The sequence below is a fragment of the Nannospalax galili genome, unplaced genomic scaffold (genome assembly GCF_000622305.1).
Source record: "Nannospalax galili isolate Female #2095 unplaced genomic scaffold, S.galili_v1.0 scaffold386, whole genome shotgun sequence".
In the NCBI taxonomy this organism is placed as follows: domain Eukaryota; kingdom Metazoa; phylum Chordata; class Mammalia; order Rodentia; family Spalacidae; genus Nannospalax; species Nannospalax galili.
The window spans coordinates 3,215,214-3,242,414 of NW_008356676.1; the positions used below are offsets into that span (position 1 = coordinate 3,215,214).

Consider the following 27,201-nt stretch of genomic DNA (forward strand, 5'->3'; position numbering starts at 1 on the left):
GTCAGTGCTCTTAACCACTGGACCATCTCTCTTCCCCTTGCTTTTTTTGTTTTTTTTTTTTTTTTTAAGTTGAATTTAGGTTACTTTAGTAAGATTGTATTTCAGTTATAGTTTGAGTATATAATTTAGATTCTTCAAAGATGTAGGTATAGTATAATTTAGTAGAGAAAATAAAGAATTGGACATAAAAACTTCTGGATATAATAGCTTGCACCTATAATCTAGCACTTGAGAGGCTGAGATAGGATTGCTCTGAGTTCAAGGCCAGCCTGGGCTACAGAGTGATTTTCAGGTTAGCGTGGAACACCCTTTAAAAAAAGATAGAAGAATACATAGAAAATTTTAAAATGTGACTGTTTGCCCTGTGAACTAAGTCTAATCACAAAATAACTGTACAACTAAAAAAATGAAGTCTGTGGGCTTTAAATCTTGAAATTCTTTCAGCTGTGAAACTATAAAGGTAGATCATGAATGAGTATGAGAATGATTATGTTAGGTAGATTTTTTCCTTTACCTTTTTATTTATTTTTATTATTTTATTATTTATTTTTTGGTCTTTATTTTTTGAGACAGGGTCTCCCCACAGCCCTAGCTGGCCTGGAACTCACTATGTAGACCAGGCTGGCCTTGAACTCACAGAGATCTGCCTGCCTCTGCCTTCTGAGTTCTGGATTAAAGGCGTGTGTCACCATGCCTGGCTTTTTTTTTTTTTTTTTTTTTTTTCTTTTTCTGGTCTTTTTCAGACAGGGTCTCTCGGTAGTTCCAGCAGGCCCGGAACTCAGTGTAGACCAGGCTGTTCTCACAGAGATCTCAAATGGGCCAGTGCTGCACAAACATTGGATTCATTATGTATTTGATTCTGAATTAATTTTGGGTTATGTGTTCAGAAACCTTTTACTGTTGCTAGATTTTTTTGTGTCTCCCACATTCAGTTATGAAACTCGATATGGGATAGTGTGATTTATAGTTCTAAGAAGCTGTGTTCGGAAGGATGGTTATTTTCCTTGTTCTAACCCTGAAATCTCCAAACTACTATATTTTACAGGAAATAAATTGAAAGAGGTTTTTTTTTTTTTTTTTTTTTTTTTTTTTTTTTTTTTTAAAAAAAAAAAAAAAAAAAAAAAAAAAAAGAGGACGATAAATCTTTCACTGTGAGGACAGAAGAGGCCATCGGATCCCCTGGGACTGGAGTTTCAGACAGTTGTTAGTTGCCATGTGGGTGCTGGGATTTGAACCCAGGTCTTCTGCAAGAACAACCAGTGCTCTTAACTGCTGAGCCATCTCTCCAGCCCCGAAAGAGGTTTTTAAAATTACTTATCTTTAGGGAAAGAAATGGCGAAATCTTTGAATTGTTTTTCTTTTCAAACGGCAGAGGGTGGTAGTGTTATAAAATACTGAAAACCAAATCAGGGTTATTAGGCTTTTATTCAGTCATAGCACTAAGTGGAAAGTACTCAGATAATTTGCTTTTCATGTATTCATGTGTCTTGACTCTGTAAACTGATCAAAAGATGCATTTTGTGAAGTGGAATGTAGTTAAGAGATTCTATAAGATCTGTGGTTTCAAGGATTTTTTGTCTATCTATCTATCTATCTATCTATCTATCTATCTATCTATCTTGTGTGTGGGGGGGTGCAGTGATCAGAGGACAGCTTTCAGGAGTCAGTTCCCTGCCCAAATAGTGTAGAACCTGGAATTGAATTCAGGTCATCAACGCCTGGCAGTAAACGTGTATAGCTGCTTAGTTGTCTGGCTGCCCCAAGATCTGTGGTTTAGAAAGGGTTATTTCTTCTAGGTGGCTTTTTTTTCTTTCTTTTTTCTTTTTTTTTTACTTGTTATTTAGAGTCTCACTCTGCAGCCTAGGCTGACCTGGAACTCATCATGTTACCCAGGCTGGCCTCCAGCCCTTGTTGATCCTTCTGTTTTAGCCTCCCAAGTGCTGGGATTACAGCATGAGCTGCCCTGTGGAGCTCTTAATTCTTTGTTTTTAGGCAAATACCCCCTACCCTCTCCAACCTCTGTTTCTTTGTTTTTGAGAATCCTGTTTTTCCTCTACCTTCAAGGTTGAATGAGTGTTGAATATCCATATTTTGCATTATTCATTTGTGTGAAATATAATTTGTAATGAAAATAGGAAGAGGTAGGACCTTTAAACAAAGAAATAGCATTTAGCTAAATATTTTGTAATGTTTCTGTTTTTCTGAGACAAAATTAATGTTTTCCATTTAAGAAAAAAAGTATGTTTTTTGCATCAAGAATTTCGTATAATGTGTTTTGATCATATTCCAGTCCCCTCCACCATCTCTACCCTTCACTTTTCCAGAGATGGCCCAACAATTAAGTGCACTGGCTTCTCTTGTAGAGGACCTGGGTTCAATTCCTGGCACCTACATGGCAGCTAACAACAATCCGTAACTCCAGTTCCAGGGGATTACAGTGGCCCTTCTGGCCTCCACAGGCATTGCATACCTGGTGCACTTACATACATGCAGAGAAAGCACTCATACACATAATTTTTTTCCAGGATGGTAAGGTGTGGTCTTGACTTTAACTGAGTTCCTGGATCCACAAGTTGTATATCTTGGAATATATTCTTGCTCTCATTTCTATTAATGATTTTTTTTTTTTTGTCTGAGACAGGGTCTCCTATAGCCCCAGCTGACCTGGAACTCCCTATGTAGACCAGGCTGGCCTTGAACTCAGAGAGATACACCTGCCTCTGCCTCCCAAGTGCAGGGATTAGAGGCTTGCGCCACCACGCCCAGCTCATAATATTTTTTGGAGAGTGCGTAGTTAGGATCTCACATAGCACAGGCTTGTCTCATACTTGGAATCTTGCTAAGTGCTGGGATTACAGGCTTGCACTACTGTTCCCAGATCCATACACAAAAAGGGAGAGTTTTAGTAAATGCAGTATAGATGACTTTGTAGACCTAGCCACTTATGGCCAATTTTTTATTGCCCTTAGCTATCCTTCAGCAAAATACTTGATTGTATGCAAATATTATAACTTATCTAGGTCCATGTTGAAATGTAATAGCTAAGTGTTTTGACTATTATCATATACCAGGAACTGTACTGAGTCATGTCATGAAGTTCTTAGGATCATTGCATGGTATACTTTTAAAATTTAAAAAATTTTTTGCCAATGATTGTTTTACCTGCCTGTTTGTAAGTGCACCATGTACATGCAGTGCCCCAAGAGGCCACAAGAGGGCATTGGATCCTGTAGAACTGGAGTTATTGATGGTTGTTAGCTGCTATGTTGGGTTCTGGGCACCAAACCCAGATCTCTGCAACAACAGCCAGTGCTCTTAACTGCTTAGTCATCTCTCCAGCCCCTGGTGTATGTATTTTTTGTCTGCAGTTCAGAGATAAACTAATCCAGACACTAATTTGTTCAGGTTTTTCCAAATGATTATGCTACTGATGAAGATTCTACCCAAAGTGATCTGCAGATTTAATACAGTCCTCATTAAAATATCAAGATAGTGATGATAGCCTTCAGGTGCTTGTTATTGGCCAGTCGTAGTACTGCATTCTTTTGAAATTTTTTTTATTTTTTGTGTATGAGTGTATTGCCTGCATGTGTTTACAGAGGTCAGAAGAGGGCATTGGATCCCCTAGAACTGGAGTTATGAATGGTTGTTATCTGCCATGTAGGTGCTGGGAATCAAACCTGGGTCCTCTGCAAGAGCAGTCAATACTCTTTAACTGCTGAGCCACCTCTCCAACCCCACTCTTTTTACACAGTCTCCTTGAATTCTCATGAGAGCCCTAAGTGAAGTGGGCCTCCTTTTTTCCCACTTCCTGGGAGAAACTGAGGCTTACTGATAACATTGTTTGCTTATAGTTAACTTCAATAAATGGTGCTTATTTGTGACTCTAATTACACAAGTGATTCTTTTGGCTTTGTTTTCAATCCCTAGTTATTTTTGAGGAAGTAAAAATTTTAACAAGTTATTCTATGTCTTGCCTTCATTTTTCTTAAATGTAGATCGTAGGACTGGGTGATTGATTCAGTGGGTAAGGCACCTACAAGACACACATGAGTGAGGACCCAAGTCCTAGAACCTACATAAATAAAGCCAGGGGGGTGTGGGGACCTGCCTGTGATTCCAGCACACAGAAGGTAGAGACAGGGAATCCCCAGAGCAAGCTGAGCCTCACTTACATCATTACTTGCTTATATTTAGCACCTGTTTGTGACTAATTACATAGACCAGTCAAAATGCTTAACTTTGTGGTTAGTGAGACACCCTGTCTCAATAACAATGGTAAGAGAAGGATAAAGACACTCAACATCAACCTTGGACCTAAACACACACATGCAAACACACATGCACCCATTCATGTACTACACCCAAATGAAACAGGGATAGTAATCTTTTGTAGGGTGGTTCTCTTACATAAGATGGCATATGTAAAACAACACATAAAATATGTAGTCATTGAAGAGTAAGTTGGAGAAGTATATAAGAAAGTGAGAGAGTAATAACTTCTATGGCAGATGACATGAAGATATCCTTCCCACTGTGTGGCTCTCTTTCACTGAACACGATGACATTTTAGTGTACTTCCAGATTCTGAGTAGTTGTTTCCCAGCATGTATGATGTACACTGGGAATTTGTTGTTGTAACTTAATGTCTCTTTAAGAAGAGTAATAGAAAATAAGGATTTTGGTGGTTAATAAAAGATAAAATAATGGAGAAAAGAACCAAACCTTTGTCCTGTATACCAACAGATTGCCCAACTCAGTCTAGGCACTTAGTAAATATTAAAATTAAGCAGTTAGATGGGAAGGGGAGAACTGACTTCTACAAGTTGTTATCTGACTTTTACATGCCTGCTTTGGTACATTCCTTCCTCCCCCCAGGTAAGTAAAAAATGTAAAAAAAATGATTGTTAGATGATTTGAGTGTAAGAGTGAAGGTAGATTTTTCTGTCTGGTCTCAGAAAGACTAAAGTACTGCTCTAACAGCAAAGGGATTTGGTGTGCTGATTAATTCTGCCAAGAACTGAGTATGAGAACACTGGGAAGGCTGCATTCTGAAGAGTAAGGAACAGTTGTTAAATACTGCAGCCACGAAGCAAATGATTCTCAAAAATTTTCCAGGAAACAGCCACAGCACTTTAGGCTCTGGGAAAGGTCCTTCCCCAAGTTTGTAGCATTGAGTAGGGTCTTAGCACTTCTTAAGAAGGCAGTGCCTAGATGTCGTGATCGCTTAGGACTTACAGTGGTATAAGTGTCTTTTATTGAGAAAAATTAATGCATTTTCTATTACATAGCAGAGTCCTCAGAGGTAGTTTAAATTGTAGGAGCTGATGACCAAGCACAGTATGGATTCTTACTAATAACCTGTAGATAATGCTTTAGGATGGTGTCTTGAAAGCCTTCCCTGTGTACTTGAGAAGAATACTTAAGCCATATATATATATATCTGCTGGCCTGGAACTTGCTTATGTAGACCAGGCTGCCTTTGCCTCCAGGTTCTGGGATTAAAGGTGTGTGCCACCAGGCCTGGCTTAAACTTCATTTTTAAAAGCATGCAAGCATTAAAAGTGTGAAGTATTAAAGGGAATTCACAGAAAATTAGTCCTTTCCTCTTTTTAACCTTATTAAAAGCTGTTTAAAACAATTTATTACATGCTGTTTTAATGACTGGATTAAACATTTCAAGTTCGGGTCAACTCATCTCAGTTGAGACAGGTTGTTGCTAAGAGCTGTGACTTTGACTTTATAACACTTCTTTGTTCATCCTGCACAATTACTAAGGTTAGGGTGGCTTTCAGTAAGTTGGAGTGCTATATGTATGCTGCTGTTCAGGTTAAATGAGACTATGAGACAGTTTGTAGCACATGAACTTGAACATTCGTTCAAGCTGGGCTTGGATGGAATCCCTTCTTTGCTCTATCAGTTTCCTATCTATTTGGTGTGAGCAGATGTTTATGTCTTCCCAGCAAAATCATACAACACAGTAATAAGGGTGAATTCTAGAGCCCAACCTTAATTAAAAGGTGATATTAGGAAAATAGTCACAAGTTAACTTAGCATTCAGAAACTTTGTAGTCTGCCTTCTACCTCTTTTTCCATATGTAGTTTTTCCTGCTCTGACATATCCTGGACTTGAGGCAGATTGGTCCTCTATACTTTGTGATGCTGTGTCTTTTCATTCCCCATACCTCCATTTTAGGCCATTCCCTTTGCCTTTAGAGACTTACTCCATTTGTTTCCAAACAAGTCCACTCTTCAAAGACCTTCAAAATGTGTGAAACTTTCTTTATAGTGTTCTGTCCTAAACCTTTTCCCTGCCTTCTTTCACAGCAGCTCCCTACCACGGATATATGTATATGTATACACACATTTACATATACCTATTTGTATATTTTGAAACAAGATCTTGGCAGAATTGTCCAGGCTGGCCTTGAGCTTGTACTACATCTCAGGGCTAGCCTTGAACTTGCAAGCTTCCTGCTTCAGCCTCCTGAGTAGCTTGGGTTACTTACACACCTTCATTACCACACCAACTTTCATTTACTTCTATCTTATTTTTTTTCAAGTACCTAACTTCTAAATGGTCAGGGATGCACTAGTATTTTTAATGAATGATTACAAAATTGTCAGCATTAGTTGTATTATTTTTATGCAGTGGTGTAAGTTCCTCTAAAACAGGTTAGTGCCTGTGTGAGTGTAGTTCCTTGAGAACAAGATTTCTCAGAGGTAGCTTTACTGACATTGGCGCTGTGTGGATCTGTTGCAGGGGGTTGCCCTGTTCATTATAGGGTGTTTGGAAGTATCCCTTGGTCTCTTCTCACTAGGTGTCTGTATTTCTCTATCCCTAGTTTGTGACAAGCAGGGATATCTGCTGCTATTGCCATATGTATTCTAGGTGGTAGAACCATCCCTGTTTAAGAACACCACTAGAAAAGAAAAGTAAACCCTTCGATTTCAAGACTCTTTAAAACTATTTTATTTAGAGTATGTGGAGGTCAGAGTACAGCCTTTGGGAGTCTGTTCTCTCCTTCCACCATGTGAGTTCCAGGGATTGAACTCAGAACATCAGGCTTAGTGGCAAAGTACCTTTACCCACTGAGTCATCTCATCAGCCCAAGTTTCAGGACTCTTAATTATAGCTCATGTAATATGTGTGTTGCTTTTTGAAGAGTAAATTTTTAAGAGTAGAAACAAAGTAAATGTCTTATAATGCTTCAGATTTAACTTTGTATAATTTAAGCAAACTGTCAAAGACACTATTAATTCTTATAAAACTTTGATGACTGAGGAAAATTGCATTTTTACTGTTTTAGGTATTTTGCATTGATTGATGGATTTTTATTTGGTGTTTCCTCCAGATTGAGATTAAAATGAAAAAGCCAGAGGCTGTGAGATGGGAAAAGCTAGAGGGGCAAGGAGATGTACCCACACCAAAACAGTTCATAGCAGGTTTGTATTTGGTATTGCTGAGCTTTAAATTCATTGTGTAGTTGAAATGAAATAGTAATGAGCATCCTTCCTACTTTATGTTTTCAAGAAAAGATACATTGAGTATAGCAAAGTTATTCTAATTTTTAAAACTTAAATACACATGAATGGCAGCCAATGCCTAGTGGAGTTGGAATTGTTTACCACATCAGTTTGTGCCATTAGTTGAAGAAGCATATTGCTTATTTTTTCTTTCATTGTAAGTTAGTTTGCTCTGCTGATATATTTCCTCCTTTTTCCTATTCCTCTCCTTTATTCCTTTCTGTCTCTCCTACTGATGTCACCTCTAAATTTCTGGAATTTCAAGACATCACCAGAGTAAGGCATCTAGCCCATTTCTCCCTATCACTAATTTAAGAGATGGGCACAAAATGGTAAAGAGTGCCTATGGAAGGCCTGGAAGGGTGGAAAACTAGAGGTGATTATGTGACTTTTTGTTATATGACAAAAAGCAGAGGACAGGCAAGCATATACAATAAGCAGATGAGCATTTTTTTCTAATGGCATAATTAATTTGTAGGACCCTCTTAAAACTGCAACCCAAGATTATAGTTTGGTATAACATCCTTATTATTGAATAGGGAGAAATTTATTTTTGATCTGTTATTTAATGCTCTGATTTGATGACTGAAACAAGCTGACACTGTTTCTCAGCTATTTTGAAATTTTTACTACTTCTATAATAGAAAACACACTTGCTTGTGACAACTTTTAGAAAGTGAGTGTTCAACAGATTGTGTATGTATTAGGACTAATTTCACACATACATAGAAGTTACAAAAGTCAAAGTGTTTCTGGACTGTTCGTCCAGTGGTAGCATTTTAACTAGTCTGTAGCAAATTTAGCAGGGGTGGGGGAGGGAGACGGAGGGAGAATTGCAGATGATTTGTAGTTGATATTTCAAAGAGTAGATATTCTTTGGCCATCTCTTTAAACTGATGCCCAGAGATTTGGGACTGAGGTTTCTATAGTGTGCAGCTTTTTTACAACTTACTTTAAATGTAGTGTCTCACTCCTAACAGTAACCTCATGTAATAGGCAGCCCAGTATTATTTCTTCGGTTTTATAGGCTCAGAAAGTCTAAGCACCTTAAGATTTGTCTAGGACTAAAATGCAGGGCTACAGAGTATGGTCTGGTTCTTCTGGTAGCTCCATGTGTGATATTGCTTACATGATACATTTTCTGACTGTGGAGATGGTCTCTGCTGTCACAGGTATCTTTGCAGTGTTTGATAAAGTGAATGACTAAGGAACTTAGATTAACTCTTAGTAATTCACCTACTGTTTTCAAATACTAAAGTTTTTATGAGATTAAATATCAAGGGTTTTTTTTTTTTTTTTTTTTAAGTGTTACAGTTAGTAAGGTTTTTTCTAACAAGAATACCTTAGAGGTTTAAGATGTTCTCCCTCCTGTCCTGTTATGTTTTGTGATGAATTAATATGCTTGTCAGATTCCTGTGTATGGCAAGCTGGAGTCCGTAGATAAGGGCAAGTCACTTAACCTATCTGGGCCAGCTTTCTTATCTGTAAAATAGAGATTAAAACTTCTAGTCCCATTCTTCCTGGGAGTCAGCATTAGAATTAATTAAATCCATGTTGCCCAGGTTCTTAATTTATCATGGCATACATTTTTTGTTTTCCTTGGCTACCAGTGAAAATGTTCAAAGATAGGCTTTCCAGTACAGGGAAGGTACCAGTTCTTACTGGATATAGTTTTGTTTTGATGAAGGATGGACCCCCCCAAAAAAAGGTTTATTTATAGATTAAAAAGAAGGAATGGAAAAACAGAATGAATATGTAGTAGTTTTTCAACTATTAAGAAAAGTGATATAAAAAGGCATTACTGGCAAAGGAACATTTAGATTAGTATTACTGTACCCTAATGTGACAGGGAAATTTTGAGTCAGATTTTTTTTAAAGCACTGAAAGTTATGCCAACCAGTTCAGTAGCTGCTGGCTGTTGAGCACTTGAAATAGGATTAGTCTGCATTGAGATGAAAAGTGCATACCTGATTTTGAAGATGTGTATTTTTAAAAATATTTTATTTATTATTTTTATTTTTTATGTGTATGAGTGTATTGCCTGCATGTATGTGAATTTATCTGTTTTGTGCAATGCCGCGGAGGTCAGAAGAGGGCTTCAAATTCCCCTGGAACTGGAGTTAAGGACACTTCGTAGCCGCTATGTGGGTGCTGGGAATCAAGCCTGTGTCCTCTGCAAGAGCAGTCAGTGCTCTTAACCGCTGAGCCATCTCTCCAGCCCTGGAGATGCATATTTTAAAAAACGTGTTTTAGCTGGGCGTGGTGGCGCACGCCTTTAATCCCAGCACTTGGGAGGCAGAGGTAGGCGAATCGCTGAGTTCAAGGCCAGCCTGTTCTACATAGTAAGTTCCATGACAGCTGGGGCCATAGGGAGACCCTGTCTCAAAAAGACCAAAAAAAAAAAAAAGTGTTTTAATGTTTTCCTATTGACTTCATGTTGAAATAATTCTATTTTTTGCTGTGGTAGGTTAAAAAATACATTAAGAGACTGGTGACATGGCTCAGCAGATAAAGGCATTTGCCAAGCTCAACCGTGAGTTTGATCCCCAGGACCCACATGATGGAAGGAGAGAACCAGTTCCTGCAGTTTGTCCTCTGACCTCCATGTGGAAGTCATGATGTGCACACATGCACACACACACCACACACATACACAAATAAATAAATTAATGTAATTTTAAAAACTAAAGTGTATCTAATCTTAGTTCTTTCTCATCACATGCTGCTAGAACTATTAAAATCATGTATGCAGCTCACATTCATAGCCCTTATTATATTTTCGTTAGACAGTGAATAGCTGCCCTCAGGCCTGGTAGGTCATTTAGTTATTTTTTAGTTATCTATGTGCCTTGGTCTTAGCACAGCCCCGGTTTTTCCTTGAGCCTCAGGATCAGTAGCTTCTGCTTATTCAGATGTGCTTCTCAGATTCTGTTTGTTTTTTGTACTGTTGATGGGTTGTGTGTGGTTATTTTCAAATAACTGAATTAAGGTGTGGGTCAGTAAATGTATTTTTCAGGATTCAGGAATTCCTTAATATGTCCTATTAGAGTAATCTTAAGTTTTTTATTTGTGGAGGAGATGGAGTCTAACTCACTATGTGGCAGGTGATTTTATTTTCAGAGCCTTTGTATTCTGAAAGATTACATAAGTGTCTCAGAAAAGCTGCACTCTCAATAATAAAATCTTGAAAGACATTTTATAATGGGATGTGGTTATTATTTTTTTTTGGCAGTGTTTGGAGTTGAACCAAGAACCTTGCACATGCTAGGCAAGCATTCCACTACTGATCTACGTCCCCAGCCTCTTGGTCTTTTTTGAGACAGGGTCTCCCTGTAGCCCCTGCTGACTTGGAACTTGCTGTATAGCCCAGCTGGCCTTGAACTCACAGAGATCCACCTGCCTCTGCCTCCCAAGTTCTGGGATTAAAGGTGTGCACCACCATGCCCAGCATGAAGCATCTTTGTGTGTGTGTGTGTGTGTGTGTGTGTGTGTGTGTGTGTGTGTGTGGGTCTGTATTTAAATTTTTTTGTGTTCTGTTTTTTCTCTCTTTTTATATCTTTTCTCGCTTGCGTATAAAAAATATTGGGGGCAGCATAATTATTTGTACTGTCTTTTAACTCTTACTTTGTAAATCTTGGCTTCCGTTTAAAAAAAAATTGGGGCATGCATGCCATTCATGCATGTGGAGTTAGAGGACAGCACTGGAGGTCTTCCACCTTTTGTGTGTTCTGGGGATTGAACTGAGGTTGTCAAAAACCCGAGCACTTTTACCTGCTCAGCCATCTTGTCAGTCCTTTTTTAACTTTTCTTTTTCTTCCCTCCCTATCTTTCCTTCATTCTTTCCTATTTTTTTTCCTTGAGACAATTCTCATGTAGTCCATTCTAACTTCAGATGTACCACATAGTCCAGACTACAAACTTAGTTCTTCCTGCCTCACCCTCCTGACTGATTTTTCTCTCAACATAAATGTTTCTGTAAGCTGAGCGTGGTGGTGCACACCTTTAATCCCAGCACTTGGGAGTCAGAGGCAGGTGGATCTCTGTGAGATGGAGGCCTGGTCTACAAAGTGAGTTCTAGGCCAGTTGGGGCTCCAGGGAGACCCTGTCTCAAAAAAACAAAACAAAGTTTCGGTATACTTAACTCAGCTTCCCCTGTGGTTAGTATAAATAATTTGCTTTTAATCTAGCCTTGTATAATGAATGTATCAAAAGTGTACACCTTGGAGCTAGAGAGATGACTCAGCCATTAAGAGTATGTACTGTTCTTGTAGAGGACCCAAGTTCAGCTCCCAGCATCCATGTCAGGCAGCTCACAACTACCTATAATTCCAGCTTTGTATTCCTTGGCTACCTGCACTCACTTGCATATACCATGCCCTCCCATAACACATATACCAATAATTAAAAATAAAAATAAAATCCTTTTACAAAGTACACTTTATTGAGTTATTTTGCTTAAGGAAAATTCTAGATTTTGCATTATGCTAATTGATTGTTTTAGAAATGTAAATCAAGATTATTGGTGTATGTATCAAAAAGATACATACTGAAAACTTGAAATTCAGTGCCCTAAACTACTTGCTAAGATGTGCTGTACACCATGGTCATAGCATTTAACATATTCTTGACGTAATCAAAGCATGGTGATTAATCACTTCTGCCTTTTTACTTCATAGATGTAAAGAACCTATATCCATCATCATCTCATTATACAAGAAATTGGGATAAATTGGTTGGTGAGATCAAAGAAGAAGAAAAGAATGAGAAGCTGGAGGGTGACGCAGCTTTAAACAAATTATTTCAGCAGATCTATTCAGATGGTTCTGATGAAGTAAAACGTGCCATGAACAAATCATTTGTAAGAATTTAAACATTTTCTTTAACTATGATGGGAGTAGATTTTAGACATTTAAGGAAAAAAATAAGTAGTTCATTTGAGACCAAACTGTATGTGCTGTATAACTGGGAGACTTTTGTATAGACTGACTGAACATTTCTTCTTGTTTTAAACTTAGAGTAACTGTTGAAGAAGTCCAAAACTCGTGGAAGAGATGAGAAAAAAGTGGTTTATTGTAACTCATTTATGAATTAGAGGTTCGAAGGCCAAGGCAAGCCAAGATTACAGTGATAGGGAATTACTATAGCTGAATCTCTCACAGTAGCTTAATGAGCTTCCATTGTTTATATCTTCTAAAATCATCCATTGTCTTTTTGTTAGAGATGACAAACATAGAAGGGAAATTTCTAGAACAGTGTATGGCTATTAGTGTACATTTACTTTCACTGGTTTAATTTCTCGATTAAGAAACTTTAGGTTTTGTAGAACAGCATGAATGCCCCCAGAAGTATGACTCCAGTTCATCACTGTAGAACTAGGTAGATTTTCAGACTTAAAAAATTAATTATTTTACATTATGAATACATTTCTTGGTGTATGTAAGTACACCTGTGTTGTGTAGTGCACATGGAGGTCAGAAGGGAGCGTCAGATCCCCTGGAACTGGAGTTACAGATAGTTGTCAGCCACCGTGTAGGTGCTGGGAATTGAACCTGGATCCCTCTGCAAAAGCAGCCAGCACTCTTAACCACTGAGCGATCTCTCCAGCCCCTGATCCTCTTGCCTCCATCTTCTAGGTACCGAGATTATAGATGTGTGCTACTCTGCCCAGCCATTATTTTTCTTGAAGATGTAATTATTTGAATTTTACTAGAGAAATATGTCTACTCACTCTTCCCAGACAGGAAAGCCGTACTCACTATTGACTTTAAAAAGTGTGCTAGATAGAATAGCAGTGAGTCACATCAGAGAGGCATTACAGAATCTATATCCCTTTCTATACCAAAACTTTGATATGAGCCATGTTATATGAACGTTGTCTGTTGACCTAAAATATACTGAACACTTGCTTCTGCCTTTGTGGGAAAACAAAATAGACTTTGTCCTCTATGGTCAATGTATAAAATGAGAGCGAAATGTTAAATTGTACTATATACTATGAAGAGAAAGGAGGAAAATAAGTGTCATTAGTGACTGTGACCAGGTTGTAGACTAAATTCACTTCTGTGAATTTTATAACAGGGTCCTCTTGGGGTGGTTTATTTTACAGACTTGTCACATTTAATTCAGTCGTTTTGTTTGAGGTCTACTCTGTGCCAGCCACCTTCACTTAGAACTACAGTATAAGCACATTAAGCTCTCTGTGCACAGGTTCCACATCTGTGGGTTCAGCTAACTTGTGATTTGAAAGTATTAGGTGGGAAGTTTTATTTGTATTGAATATATAGTATACAGACGTTTTACTTGTCGTCCCTTAAATAAGACAGCATGACAGGTACCTGTCTCAGAGTATTGGATATTGTAAGTACTCTAGCGGTGATTTGAAGAATTTTGTAGGTCCTCTGCAAATTCTGCACTGTTTTATATAAGACTTGAAGTACCTGCAGATTTTGCTGTGTGTTGAGGCAGGTATATGCCTAGAATTTCTATAGATATCACCAAGGAACAATTATATTGGTAAAATATATTCTGTGGCTTTGAAGAGGTGTTTTCTTTTAGGAAGCAAACTCTTAGGTGGGTGTGATGGTAGTGCATACCTGTAATCCTAGTACTTGAGATGCTGAGGCAGGAAGATTGTTGTATAGTTTTTTAAATATGTATATTTTATTTACTATTTTTATTTTATGTGTATGAGTGTATTGCTTGCATATAGATAGGTGCACCCATGTTGTACGATGCCCATGGATGTCAGAAGAGGGCATCGGATCCCCTAGAAATGGAGTTACAGAAGGTTCTTAGCTGCCATGTGGGTACTGGGGATAGAACCCGGGTCCTCTGCAAGAGCAGCAAATGCTCTAAACTGCCTGAGCCAACTCTCCAGCTCTGATTGTGAGTTTTAAGGTCACTCTGGGCTACATGGCAAGACTGTCTCAAAAACAAACAAAAGGGGCTGGGGAGATGGCTCAGCAGTTAAGAGCACTGACTGCTCTTGAGAGGACCTGGGTTTGATTCCCAGCACCCACATGGTAGCTAACAACAGTTCATAACTCCAGTTTCAGGAGATCTGATGCCCTCTCCGAGGGCATCGCACTACATGGGTGCACTTACATGCAGGCGATACACTCATACAAGAAAAATAATAAAATACTTTAAAAAAGAGAAAAGGAGGCAGATCCTTAAATCCAAAGGTACAATGCATGTTTATGGTAGTCATGCTCATATAGATAACAGATTCTGTAGGAGTAGAACTTGATAATTAAGAGTCATTAGACTGATGAGATGGCTTAGGTAGGGGTGCTTGCTGCCAAGTCTGATCATCTGAGCTTCTGGCCTTGGGTGCCTCATGATCCCTCTAGTTATCCTCTTGACCTCTACATGTGCACCATGACATGCACATGCTCACACATGTGTGCATACTACACTAAATAAATGAATGAATGTAATTTTTAAAAACTATCAAAGCCACCAAGAGATGTTGACCTTCATGTTCGGAACATCACTAAAAATATATATATATATAAAAACTGGGATGTCGAATAGCACCCTATTCAGAGAAACTCACTTAAGAGAATTTAGCAGAGGGTAGGGGTTACTTTGAGCTTCTAATTCAGTAGAGTAGATAACTTTCTGTATTTGTAAGTAATTCAGGTGTGTGGGGGTTTTTTGGTTTTTTTCGTTTTGTTTTGTTTTGGGTTTTTTTTTGCTCTTTTTGAGATGAGGTCTTCCTATAGCCCCAGCTGGCCTGGAACTCTGTGTAGACCAGGCCAACCTCGAACTCACAATGATTCGCCTGCCCCTGCCTCCCAAGTGCTGGTATTAAAGGCGTGCATCTCCATACCCAACTCATAGATAATTATTTTTAAAAGACTTTAGGTTTCAGTAATTCACACCATACTCTGCTGGGATCCAAGTCTGTGAATTTTTACTGCAAGAAATATATGGAAGTATTGTTTCTTTAAGACACATTTATTTCTTAACACAGGGTATGTTCTGAGAAATGTGTTAGGTGATTTTCACTATTATGCAACATCATTGAATATATTATATAAATCTGGATAGTATAGATTAGTCACTTGATGTGGCCTCTTCTGTGTGTGTGTTGCTGGGGATTGAACCCAGAGCTTTGCACATGCCAAGCATGTGTTGTTATATGGACCTCTACCCCCAGCCTGATATGAACTCTTGACATAATCAAAAGTAAAGTGAACAGAAGTTTGAGATTCCTGCCAGTGTAACATGGACTGTTCTTTTATGGTAGACTTTTTTGGTGAATGTCCCAAAATACCAATAAAAAGTGTAGCTTAGTAAATACTTAAACTAGGAATATTTGCTGTCCGGTATTGTGTACTATATGTAATTATATGTGATATGCTTTTATATGACTGGCAGCACAACAGACTTGATTAAATCATCATCATCATAGACACTAGAGTGATGTGTTATGCTACGGATTGCACATCACTAGGCAACCAGAATTTCTTAGCTGGGTTATAATCTCATGGTATCACTATAGTAAGTACAGTTCATTATGTAGCACATGACCATATGAACATACTTATTGTTAGGTTGTGTATTCACTGGATGATAGATAGGTAACGAGTTCACTGGATTTTGACTTTGTTTACCTCTGTTGTTTGGCACAAGACAGATCATTAACTGTGGACCCTTAAAGTTCTATTTAATTGTCATAGAAAGTTTATTTTGCCCGGCTTTTACTATTTTCAAAAAAGATTACATCACTTTCTTTGGTAGCCAATTTTATTTCCATTTGATGCTTGTTTTTCCACATGATATCTCTGTACTGATAGCAGAATGCATGGTCCTTAATATGGGAGAGTATGTATACATGATGTTTCTACCTAGTTACTCCAGAATTTCCTTGTCAGATTTCTTGTAACTTGTTAACTTCTCTGGAAAACCCAAGAGGAAATAAAAATACTGGTTTGGGTTTATGTTGAGCTCTTTGTAATAGCCTGTTTTGGGGAGTTGATATTTAGTCCATTTTAAGGAAATATACTCTACTTTGATTAATATAATCCAGGAATTAATCTTTATTTTTAAAATTTTTTTATTACAGATGGAGTCTGGTGGTACAGTTTTGAGTACCAACTGGTCTGATGTAGGTAAAAGGAAAGTTGAAATCAATCCTCCTGATGATATGGAATGGAAAAAGTACTAAATAAATTTGCTATCACTGTATTGCATATGTTCACTAATGCCCATCGTGTATTGTATCACATTCTTGAATTTTGAACACTGAATACCTTTTTGAAAGATTATACCTCTTTACCTCTTTGTGCTTTAGAAATTATTTTCCTGCAAGTATTTTAGAGTCTAAGGAGAATGACGATCACATCTTTATCACTTCTGTCCTTAAGGACTTCACATGTACTAAAAGTGAATGAAGTATCTATCATTTGCTACTAGACAGATTAGTTCTGTCTAGTGATGGGAGTGGAGAAATTTTTAATGGCCTGTATCTTGGGTTATTGCCTTATTTTTGATGCAGTATTCTGTTAATTTATTCAACTTGGCAACTCTTGTTGAGCATAAAATCTTCAACCTCATTATTGTGTTTGCTTTTAAAGCTGCTTTTGAATGAAAGTTGTAAATACAGTTTTTCTATAAAGTTTGGTTTACCCTTTTCTTAAGTTTTTAATGAAAACATTGGGAAGTTATCACAGAGAATTCTCCCATTTAGTTTTTTATGAGATGTATTTGTAATTACACTGAAATTTTGGACCTACCTTCCAAATTCCTGAATAAAACATAGGTTCTTGAGTTTAACAGGTTCTTGAGTTTAACAGAATGCAAGTTTGACTTTGCTAAAGAGATGCTGTGAAGTTGAGACAAAGAACGATCTAGGAAAGCACACGTCCACTTAGGTGTTCACCAGGCCAGGATTCCCGGTCACAGCACTGGAGAGTTTGTTGTTTTAATAAGGGAAACCTCTGTTCATGAATCATCATGATTAGCTTGGTTTTAGTGGTACATATCACTTATGTTGAGAATGAATTAATGTGTTTATTTAATGTTTTGTACCTAAAATCTGTAGATACTTTGGGGATAGCAGAAATGAAAAGATCATTAATTTCAGAGTTTATAATGTAGCAGAGAAGGCCTACATTTAGGAAAAATGGAATGGTCAGATGATGAACTCAGTGTAAATACAGTTTTGAAACTGAAAAACAAATTCCAAGAATAGAATTCTTAAAGTCTGTTATGATGTATATGCCACGAGTGACTTGTAGATCTGGCATCATTTTCTGACTGTAGTTTTCTGAACCTTTAATGGCCTAGTGGCTGGTCTGTATTCTGTTAGATGGCACTGACATTTTTGTTGCAAGGCACTCCCCCTTATCTCCAGAGTTGATGGAAGTAAATGAGAGGCTGACGGTCACTCCAGCTGTGGAAGAACTAGGAATCCAGCTCCTTCCTTTTAGTCCTTTGGTATGAAATGAAGGAGTGAGTGGCAGTGGGTTGGTTCCAGATCTTTTGTTAACAGCTTGTGGAAGCTTGCTGGAGGGATTTTTGGGGGGTTGGGGGTGGTGGTAGGTTTCAGACAGTCTCATGTAGCCAAGTCTGGCCTTGAGCTTCTTATGACTTGATGTTGCATACTGCAGTTTTCTCTTGTCTTTTTGTCTGTATAGAACAACAAGCTACTGTCCTTGTTATTGAACACTAAAGGGAAAGGCAAATTAAGTTCTTGTTTGGTTGGATTTCTGAGTTTTCTCTTTTGGGAAACAAGATAGTGACTTCTGTTCTAGATCTTTTCTTTTCCTTCCCTCTTTCCCTCTTTCCTTTTCATTTTTTAATTTTCCAGACTGTGAATTTTATCTCTGGAAGTTCAGTTAGGTGATTTACATTTTCTGTGGAGCACAAGTGAAGGTACACTGGGGTTGTAGAGAGTACTAGAAAAATGATACATAACATCTTAGTGCCTGGGAACGGAAAAGGTCCAATCTCAAGGTCCAGATGCCCAGGACCATGTGTGAAGTTGAGAGCATAGCTGGCCATTAAGGGAGGTGGGATGTCCATTCCTGAGAAGCAATTCTCCAAAGAGGCAAAGCCTGGGACCTTGAAGGAGGGGGCTGTGGGGAATGCAGTCACTCAGAGAAGACTGAAATGGCTGCCCAACATTGCATTGGGAAGTCCTCCATCCTCCAGTGTGTTCCACCATCAGCCCAACACCGGAGGAATGTGGAACCTTATTTTCTGTCTCAGTGTACCTGTCAGTTGCCCTATCTTTCTAGACTTGTTCGTGTTTTGCAAGTTTTGTTTCTTCTAGTGTTCAACATTAGCTTTAAATTTACTGTTACCAGGGTTAAATTGACCCTCCTTTATGTATCTCATAAGTGGAATTACAGGCACACACTTCCGCACCTGGCTTGTTCCTTTGTCTGTCTGTCTGTCTTGCCATCTTTCCTTGAGATAAGATCTTTCTGTGTAGCCCAGGCTGGCTTGGTGTTCACTTACTTAGTCCAGGTTGCCTTGAATTTAAGACAACCCTCCTCCCTCAGTCTTCCGAGTGCTGGGATTACAGGCATGAAACACCACACCCTGCAGTAATGTTATGTTTTAAGGACAAGTTTCTTAATCCATGTTAACTTTTTTCTGATCTCTATAACTAGTTAATTGTTACTTCTCAGGATTGTAAGAGTTTAAGTTGTTACTCTAAAAAATATTGTAAGGCCAGGCATAGTGGCGCACACCTTTAATCCCAGCACTTGGAGGCAGAGGCAGGCGGATCTTTGTGAGTTTGAGGCCAGCCTGGTCTACATAGTGAGTTCCAGGACAGCTGGGGCTACAAGAGGAGACCCTGTCTCAAAAAGGACAAAAAAAATTGTGACCAAGCCGGGTGTGGTGATGCATACTTTTGTCAGCACTTGGGAGGCAGAGGCAGGCGGATTTCTGTGAGTTCAAGACCGGTCTGGTCTACATACTGAGTTCCAGGTCAGCTGGGGCTACAGGGAGAACTGTCTCAAAAAAGACCAAAAATTATATATATATATATGTATGTATATGACTGATTTTCTTTTTCCCCTTCAATCTTATTGAATGTTAGAATTCCTCCTAGGAGGGTAACAAGTCCTTTTCCTGCTATTTACAGACTTCAATGCCAATCAGAGTTTTTAGCCTCCTCTTAACCTCTTTATTATTCACCAGAACTCCAGCCACCTATGAACACGCTAGGCTTGGTGAACTTTGTCTTTAAAGGTCCGTATGACAAATACCTTAATCTTTGTGGACCACATATAGTCTCTTGCATATATTGTTCGGTTTTAGTTTGTAGACCTCTGCTCTCTGAATGTGTCATGTGTTTTCTTCTGTCCAACTTAGGCATTTCTCTACTGATAAGTCAAAACTGAGTTCAGATGCTACCAAAAAAAACAAAACAAAACAAAACCCAAACTCCTGTTTAATCTTACACTGCTTTCACTTTGTTTCAGTTATTTTGGGTTAATTTCTTAGGGTTGAGGCATTTTTGGATACTGTGACAGAATCACATCAAAACCACAGTGTCTCATGAGCATGTTTGAGAGTTCTGATCTATTCACTATTTTTCTTTTTTTAATTTAATCGAGACAAAATCTCACTATATAGCCTGGCTGGCCTGGAACTAGCTATATAAATCAGGCTGGCCTGGAATTCTTCCTAGTGCAAAGATTAAAGGCATGTGCCACCATACTCAGCCTATTCACTTTATCAAGCCACTGTGTTAACAGCTGACTCATTTTCCACTCATGTGACTGAGGCTGCTTTCCTCCTCCCCTTACCCCTACCCCCATGCCAGGGATCAAACCCATGTTAGACAAGTACTATACCAGTGAGCTACAACCTTGGCGCTGTGCCTAAGCTCGGTGGGACCAGTTTCCACCTTGTGTCTGCAGCACCTGGCACATGCAGAATTAGATGAATGGACAGACATATGTGTCTCTTCTCACTGCCTAGAATGCTCTCGTGTTCTTCTGTTCCTTGTTTAAATTCTCATTTAGAATGACAATAATCTTGTGAAATTTCCCACCCTCCTACAAGAATGCAGTATCATCACGTGGCAGCACCTTGTTTTGGCCTGTTTCACAGTGTCATATATTTGAGGGCTAGTTGCTTGTGTGTCTTGGTCAGTTATGATGTTGCTTCTTAAAGCACTGACTGCTCTTGCAGAGGACATGGGTTTGAGTCCCAGCACCCATATGGCGGCTAACAACCATCTGTAACTCCAGTTCCAGGGGATCTGATACCTTCTTATGACCTCCAAGGGCCTTGTACAACATAGGTGCACCTTCCTACAGGCAAGGAATATACCCATACACATCAAATAAAAATAAGTAAAATATTAAAAAACAAAAACACCAGGGCTGGAGGGATGGCTCAGTGGTTAAAAGCACTGGCTGCTCTTGGCAGAGGACCTGAGTTCTGTTCCCAGCACCCACATGGTAGCTAACTACTGTGTGTAACTGCAATTCCAGGAGAATCCAACACAATCTTCAGACCTGCAGGCATTGCACATCACAGATGCACTTACATCCAGGCAGTATACTCATGCACATAAAATAAAAATAATGAAGTATTAAAACGAAAACCAAGCAACTGATGGAATAGAAGGAAGTGAAGGGGTAAGTAGTACAGCCCTGGAGAGCTCTGAACAGCAGAATGCTATGGAAGTCCTAAGAGCTGGAGGCTGCCTGATAACGTTTACCACATGCTAAGGGGGCTGTGCAGCTAAACTGTGAGCAAGGGGGTCAAGGTTCCTCTGAGTAAAATGGGAGAACGAGGCCCATAGATGGCTGTGCAGGTGGTGTGGGTGACATTTTGGAACTTCGGCCAAGGTCTGTTACAGCTTAATATGAAATTCTTGTCCTCTGTGCTGACAAATTGTGCCAGTTACCAGGCTTTTAAGTTTTAACAATAAAAAATTGTAATTTTTATCAAATTGCCCATAACAGAGTAGTGAGGTTTACAGCTAGGTGCATCGGCCCTCTGCCTTCCCTCACCCCTGCTGTCCTCAGGTACCAGCTTTACAGATGCTCCATTCCACTCGTGTCATTGTCCACCTTCCGATCTGTGCATCAGCCTGAGCTGGCTACTTAGTAGGCATTCCCTCACCGTTTCTGTTTTATAGATCGCATATTTCATTTTTCCCTCTAAGTGTTGCTATATCCAAAAAAATTTCTGGAATCATGGTAAATGTTAGCATTTGGCAGAGGTAGACTAAAAACTGCAGTCTGTATATCTGTCAGGGAAGTCAGTGTTATTTTACTTTATTGTGAATACCCTGATGGTACAGATGTGAATTAATTTGTTATGGTATATGTAATGGGCTTAGGGAAGCCCTCAGTCTGAGTACTACTCTTATTCCTGCCTTTTGTTCTTTATACACCAAATTACAACCAATACCCTATTATTTGGGAGTTTTTGTTGTTGGGTTTTTTTTTTTTTTTTTTTTTTTTTTTTTTTTTTTTTTTTTTTTTTTTTTTGAGACGATCTCCTTGTTAGCCCCAGCTGGCCTGGAACTCACTGTGTAGATCAGGCTGGCCTTGAACTCACAGAGATCCACCTGCCTCAGCCTCCCGAGTGCTGGGATTAAAGGTGTATGCCAACCACACCTGGCCAGTACCCCATTATTTTAATCTTTGTTTCGAAAAATAATTTTTTGTGTTAAAATGTAAGTGCAGTTACATCAGAACAAACACTTGAGACAAAATTGAGTTAAATAGAATGGCTGGTTGTGAACAGGGACTTAAGAATAAATGTATAGGATTTTGTTCAACAGTCTTGTTAAAATCATATTCGCAGAGCATTTTTTTATGGGCCATCTGCCAAGATTAAAAAGGTAGCATTGGAACCTTTTACTCCCTTAATAATGTTTTTGCATTCTATGCCCTGTTAAGATGAGATCAAAAAGAAAGAAAAAAAATAAAAAACTGGAATTTTTGAACTGGAATAAATATTAAATACTGTTCAGTCCAAACTTTTATTTTGCAGGTACTTTTTTCTTTTTTTTGAGTCTTAAACGCTTTTCTTCATGGTTGTTCTTGAATCCAACTCACAGATAATTGATAGCATGTCAGAATCCCTAAAACTTAATGTAACTTGCCCTAATCATCTGACATCACAGTTGCTCAGAATATCAGGCAACTGAAATTGTAGAATTGGGCAGATGCTTTGTAAAATACTTAGGATAGGGTTCTCAAACCAAAGGATCACCTGGAAAGCTTGGGGTTTTGTTTTTAAATATAGACTTTGGCTTCTATCCTGAGATTTTGAATTTGTAAGTTTGGGATAGGGTCTAGTAAATCTGTATTTCTAATGAACTGAAGATTTTGAGGCAGGTGATCTTGAGAATGGCTTGACTTGAAGGAGTAAAGGAGAAAATAAAACAAGGTTGCATTAGTCATGTTTAATGCCTTCTAATAGATTTTAGAGATGTAAAAAGCACTTTGAAAGATTTACTTATTAACATAAAAATTCAAAGACAGGGCTAGGGATATATAGATTAGTGGTAGAGCACTTTCCTGGTGTACTTGAGGCCTTAGGTTCTGTTCCCAGTGCCACTTGGAAAAGGCAGAGTTGCCCAATGGTTATTTTGAACCTTGGGGCCTTAGGTTAAGCCATGTGTCTGGCACTGCAAATGATGGAAGAAAATCTACTGTTGGCAGTTGTAATGAAACATTGAGAATAGGGATTTGGGCAAGGCACTAGTTTATCACTACTGTGATAAGTCGAGCAGAGAATATTAGAATCCTGTATTCATAAAGGACCTTCCCATTGTACTGAGTCATAATGAGGCACCATTTCTTTCTTTAGCAACTGGAATATTCTCTGTTGCTGCCTGTATGACATGCATAGGTGCTCAGTGGTTATTTACAAACATGATGCTGCTGGAGGAGCATGAGAGAATGTGTGTTAATACATATCTTAGGGAGATCTTTTTTTACTACTTAGTTTTATAGTTCCTTCAGTAACTAACAGGAATATGCTTGTTTGTTTTTGCTTTCTTGAGACAAGGCCTCTGTAGCGCAGGCAATCTTCATATTCACTATGTAGCCCAGGCTGGCTTCAAATGTGTAACAAACCTCCTGCCTCAGCTCATGCTGTGATTACAGACATGAGCCACCATGCCAGGCTTTTGAAATAAGATTTTAATTGAAAAGAAACTGCTAACATTTAATATCATTATGCTCTGCTAAGAGAAATTTCATGCTTGACTAGTTGTTCCAGGTCTTTGACTATGTCAGTATAAGTCAAATTTATTATAAAAAGATAGGTAATAGTGTAGGCTAATTAAATACAGGCTTGTGAAGAGAAAATTCTTAGCAATTAAATAATCTATGACTTGGAAGGAAGAAGGTTAAGAAGTCACAGAAATCATGTTTCAAAAATGAGTAAAGTAATTGCAAGTAAATTTTCACACATAATTTTTAAAGGTACATATGGGTATTTCTTCCACGCAGTGTTGTTGCTGTTAGAATTTTGTAGCTATCCACAGAGGAGGAAAAGAGTTCAATTTTATGAGGTTCCAACCAAATGTAGGAGTCTTGAGTGAAGAGAATCTTTATAAGGGAACAGACACAAGAGGGGAACAGAATGATGAAACATGAAACAGAAATCTTCAAGTTACCAAACTCAGTGGGATTGATTGGGGCGATTTACTTTAGGTTAGTGTGGATATAGTGTTTCCAATCCCTCGCCTGATTTTTGTCTCTCTGATAATAACACACAGTATTAGGGACTGATTCTTCTATGTTTTACATAAAAACTATTGAAATGTGAAAAAGTTTCAATAAGCCAAATATCTATACTTAACACTATTTAAATTATAGAGGCACAAATCTATATAGAAGTACAGAGTAAATATCTAAAAACTGAATTGAGTACTTTTGGAGTCCTATGGTGAGTCCTCCAGTTAGTTAAAAACTAACTTGTTAATTTGATTCTAATACTGGATTTTTCAAAATAAAATGCATTTGTGTATGCATACAGAATAGAGCATGAATGTGTACAAAAGCCCTTTAAAAGGAGTTCAGCTTTCTTTTATAATTAAAACATACTCTGTAAAATCTTTTTTGTTAAAGTTAGTATCATTGCTTAGATTTGCATCTTCATACATGTGATACACCATTAGAACTAACCGTGCATGTAGATGTTTTATCAATTTCTTCCTTATTCCTGATCAGTCAGTTAACTTAAGAAACGTGATCATTTTATAAAACATATATTCATTGGACAGATCAATAGAGCCAGTGTATACAGAACCCAGTTGTTCCACTCCCAAATAATTTTTGTTATGTAAAAATGTAGACTGTATTTCAGTTAAATAAAATCTGATGTAAGAAATAAATCTTTGAGTGGATTGAATAATTTTAGTGCGTTTATTTTTTTAGTGTTAGAATTATTTGAGGTGGTGGTGGAGGAAGAGATGTAAGGATAAGGTCAGCAAGTTTTTACACCCATCGCAGTAGAAGCTTGGCATATTTCAGTAATGAAAGTTAATGTGACAGCACTTACACATAACTGATATCAGGTAGCACCCTTCCTTCATTTTCCCTGTGCCCACTGAGTGGCATCTACTATATCTAAGACTATTTTAGCTTACCCTTCCATGCTCAGTCACTAGACTTGAAAAACAGCCTAAAATATTCTAGGAGTAATAGTTTACACCACCACTGAGAAATAGGTATCTAAAAGGTATCATCAGTATGTCTTGTCTATATACACGCACTGACACATTTCAGTCAAGAATCAACACAGCAAAAATAAACTAAATTTACAACTTTGGGACTGGCCTGTCTGGAGGCAATGGAGGATTAGTATAGAGTCATGGAGAACTTTTTATTTTTTTCTGTCCTCTCTTCCTTTGCAATATGGTCTTCAGTTCTTCTCTTTCAAAGTAGACCTTTGTTTGGGTGGTATTATTATTATTATTATTATCATCATCATCATCATCATCATCTAGAGCATAGTTTTGGTCTCTTCTGTCATTCAACTGTCAGCTTTCCCTTTGTCTTTAAACATCAAAATACTTTTTTGATGTCCTTCAGTATTCAGTGACTTTTTGTAACAATGACCCCATTTATTAAGTAATTTTTCACCTCCTCTGGTTTCCTCTAGTTGTGAAACTTAGAGCATCAAGAGATAGCCTTCTAGTATGTCTTGTTAAAATGCTCCTTTGATCTCTGATACACATTCATTTCTCACATGGAAAGCTATCAAGATGAGTCATCTAACATGGAAACTTAAACAGCATCTCTGCCTGGAACCTTTTCATTCGTTTCCTCTTCCCTGACTACCATGCTGACACCCATGTGGGCTTCTGTGTGTCTTCCTTTCTTTATAGCCTGTCTAAATGCTGTATTGCCTTACCCCGTACCATGCAACTTTGCATCTCCTACTTTTCTCAACTGCTCCCTCTGCCTGACATACCTTTCCTTTCACTTCACGGGTAAGCTCTTGCTTACCTGAAGACCTCCAGTAAACATTCTTCAAGAAGCCCGTTGCTTCCATCTTTATCAAGTTTTTTTTTTAGTTTTATTTTTATCTCACGTGTAAATGTGCTTCCACGTATATATGTGTACTTTGTGGATGCCTGGTACCCAGGGAGGCCAGAAGAGGGTGTTTGAGCCCCTGGAACTGGAGTTACAGATGGTTGTGATCTGCCATGTGGGTGCTTTTAATCACTGAGCCCTATCTCCCCAGCCTCGTTTATTAAGGTTTTAAACATTGGTTATCTGTATCCTCCTCCTCCTCCTCCTCCTCCTCCCCCCATCCCCCTCCTTCTTCTTCTTCTTCTTCTTCTTCTTCTTCTTCTTCTTCTTCTTCTTCTTCTTCTTCTTCTTCTTCTTCTTCTTCTTCTTCTTCTTCTTCTTCTTCTTCTTCTTCTTCTTCTTCTTCTTCTTCTTCTTCTTCTTCTTCTTCTTCTTCTTCTTCTTCTTCTTCTTCTTCTTCTAGAATCCAGTGCAAATTACTGAGCCATGTGGGTGGGAAGTGGTATATAGAACTATAAGGCTCATATTTTGCTTAAGAGGAAGGCATCCACCTTGAAAATGAAGCTTGAAATATTCAACTGTAGAAAGTAGCTTCTGCCTGAGACCAGTGTGGCCGTTACATGTCGTTACAGTGTATGTTTTTTCATTCGTTTTTCTTCAGAGATGATGATGCTGTATATTCCATTAAGCGGAAGCATCTGATAGCCAGGTTTTTAAAATTCTGTATCTTTTTACAGGCTTTAATTGACAGACATTATACATACAATAATGTTCATTCAGAAAGAGAATATAGTATCTTGGCATTAAGACCTTTCTGTCATCTCAGAATTCTGTGTTTGGGGAAACTTATTTCCTCAGGAAAGTTACTTTTTTCTCTTCCAGACAGATTCAAAACTAAAATATCAAAATTACAAAATGCCCTCTTTCTGATCTAATACTTCAGTTTCTAAAGACAGTCCTTGTTCCTGAGAGATATCCTTTATATCATTATAAGTATGCTGTTCCTTCTCAGCTATATCTGCCAAGCAGCTATGTCAGCCCTATCACTAGGATACTAACTTACTGGTAATTGGACCACATCAGCAGCATGATTTATACTACAAAGGTAAAAACCGTGATGATGCTTGCTCAGTGACTACTTATTGATAACAGATTGAAAGGAGTGTGAAGACTTCCTTTACAGAATGCCATG

At 38.2% G+C, this 27,201-nt stretch overlaps 1 protein-coding gene across 1 annotated transcript in view; it reads left to right on the forward strand.

Moving 5' to 3' along the window:
• Positions 1-18,225, forward strand: part of Sugt1 (SGT1 homolog, MIS12 kinetochore complex assembly cochaperone) — a 56,150-nt gene extending 37,925 nt beyond the window's left edge. Inside the window, exons 11-13 of the mRNA XM_008854700.3 lie at positions 7,356-7,446; positions 12,204-12,385; positions 16,601-18,225. Of these exons, the coding sequence (XP_008852922.1) occupies positions 7,356-7,446; positions 12,204-12,385; positions 16,601-16,702 (375 nt within the window). The 3' untranslated portion in view covers positions 16,703-18,225. The remainder of the gene's footprint in view (positions 1-7,355; positions 7,447-12,203; positions 12,386-16,600) is intronic.
• Positions 18,226-27,201: the final 8,976 nt, after the last annotated feature.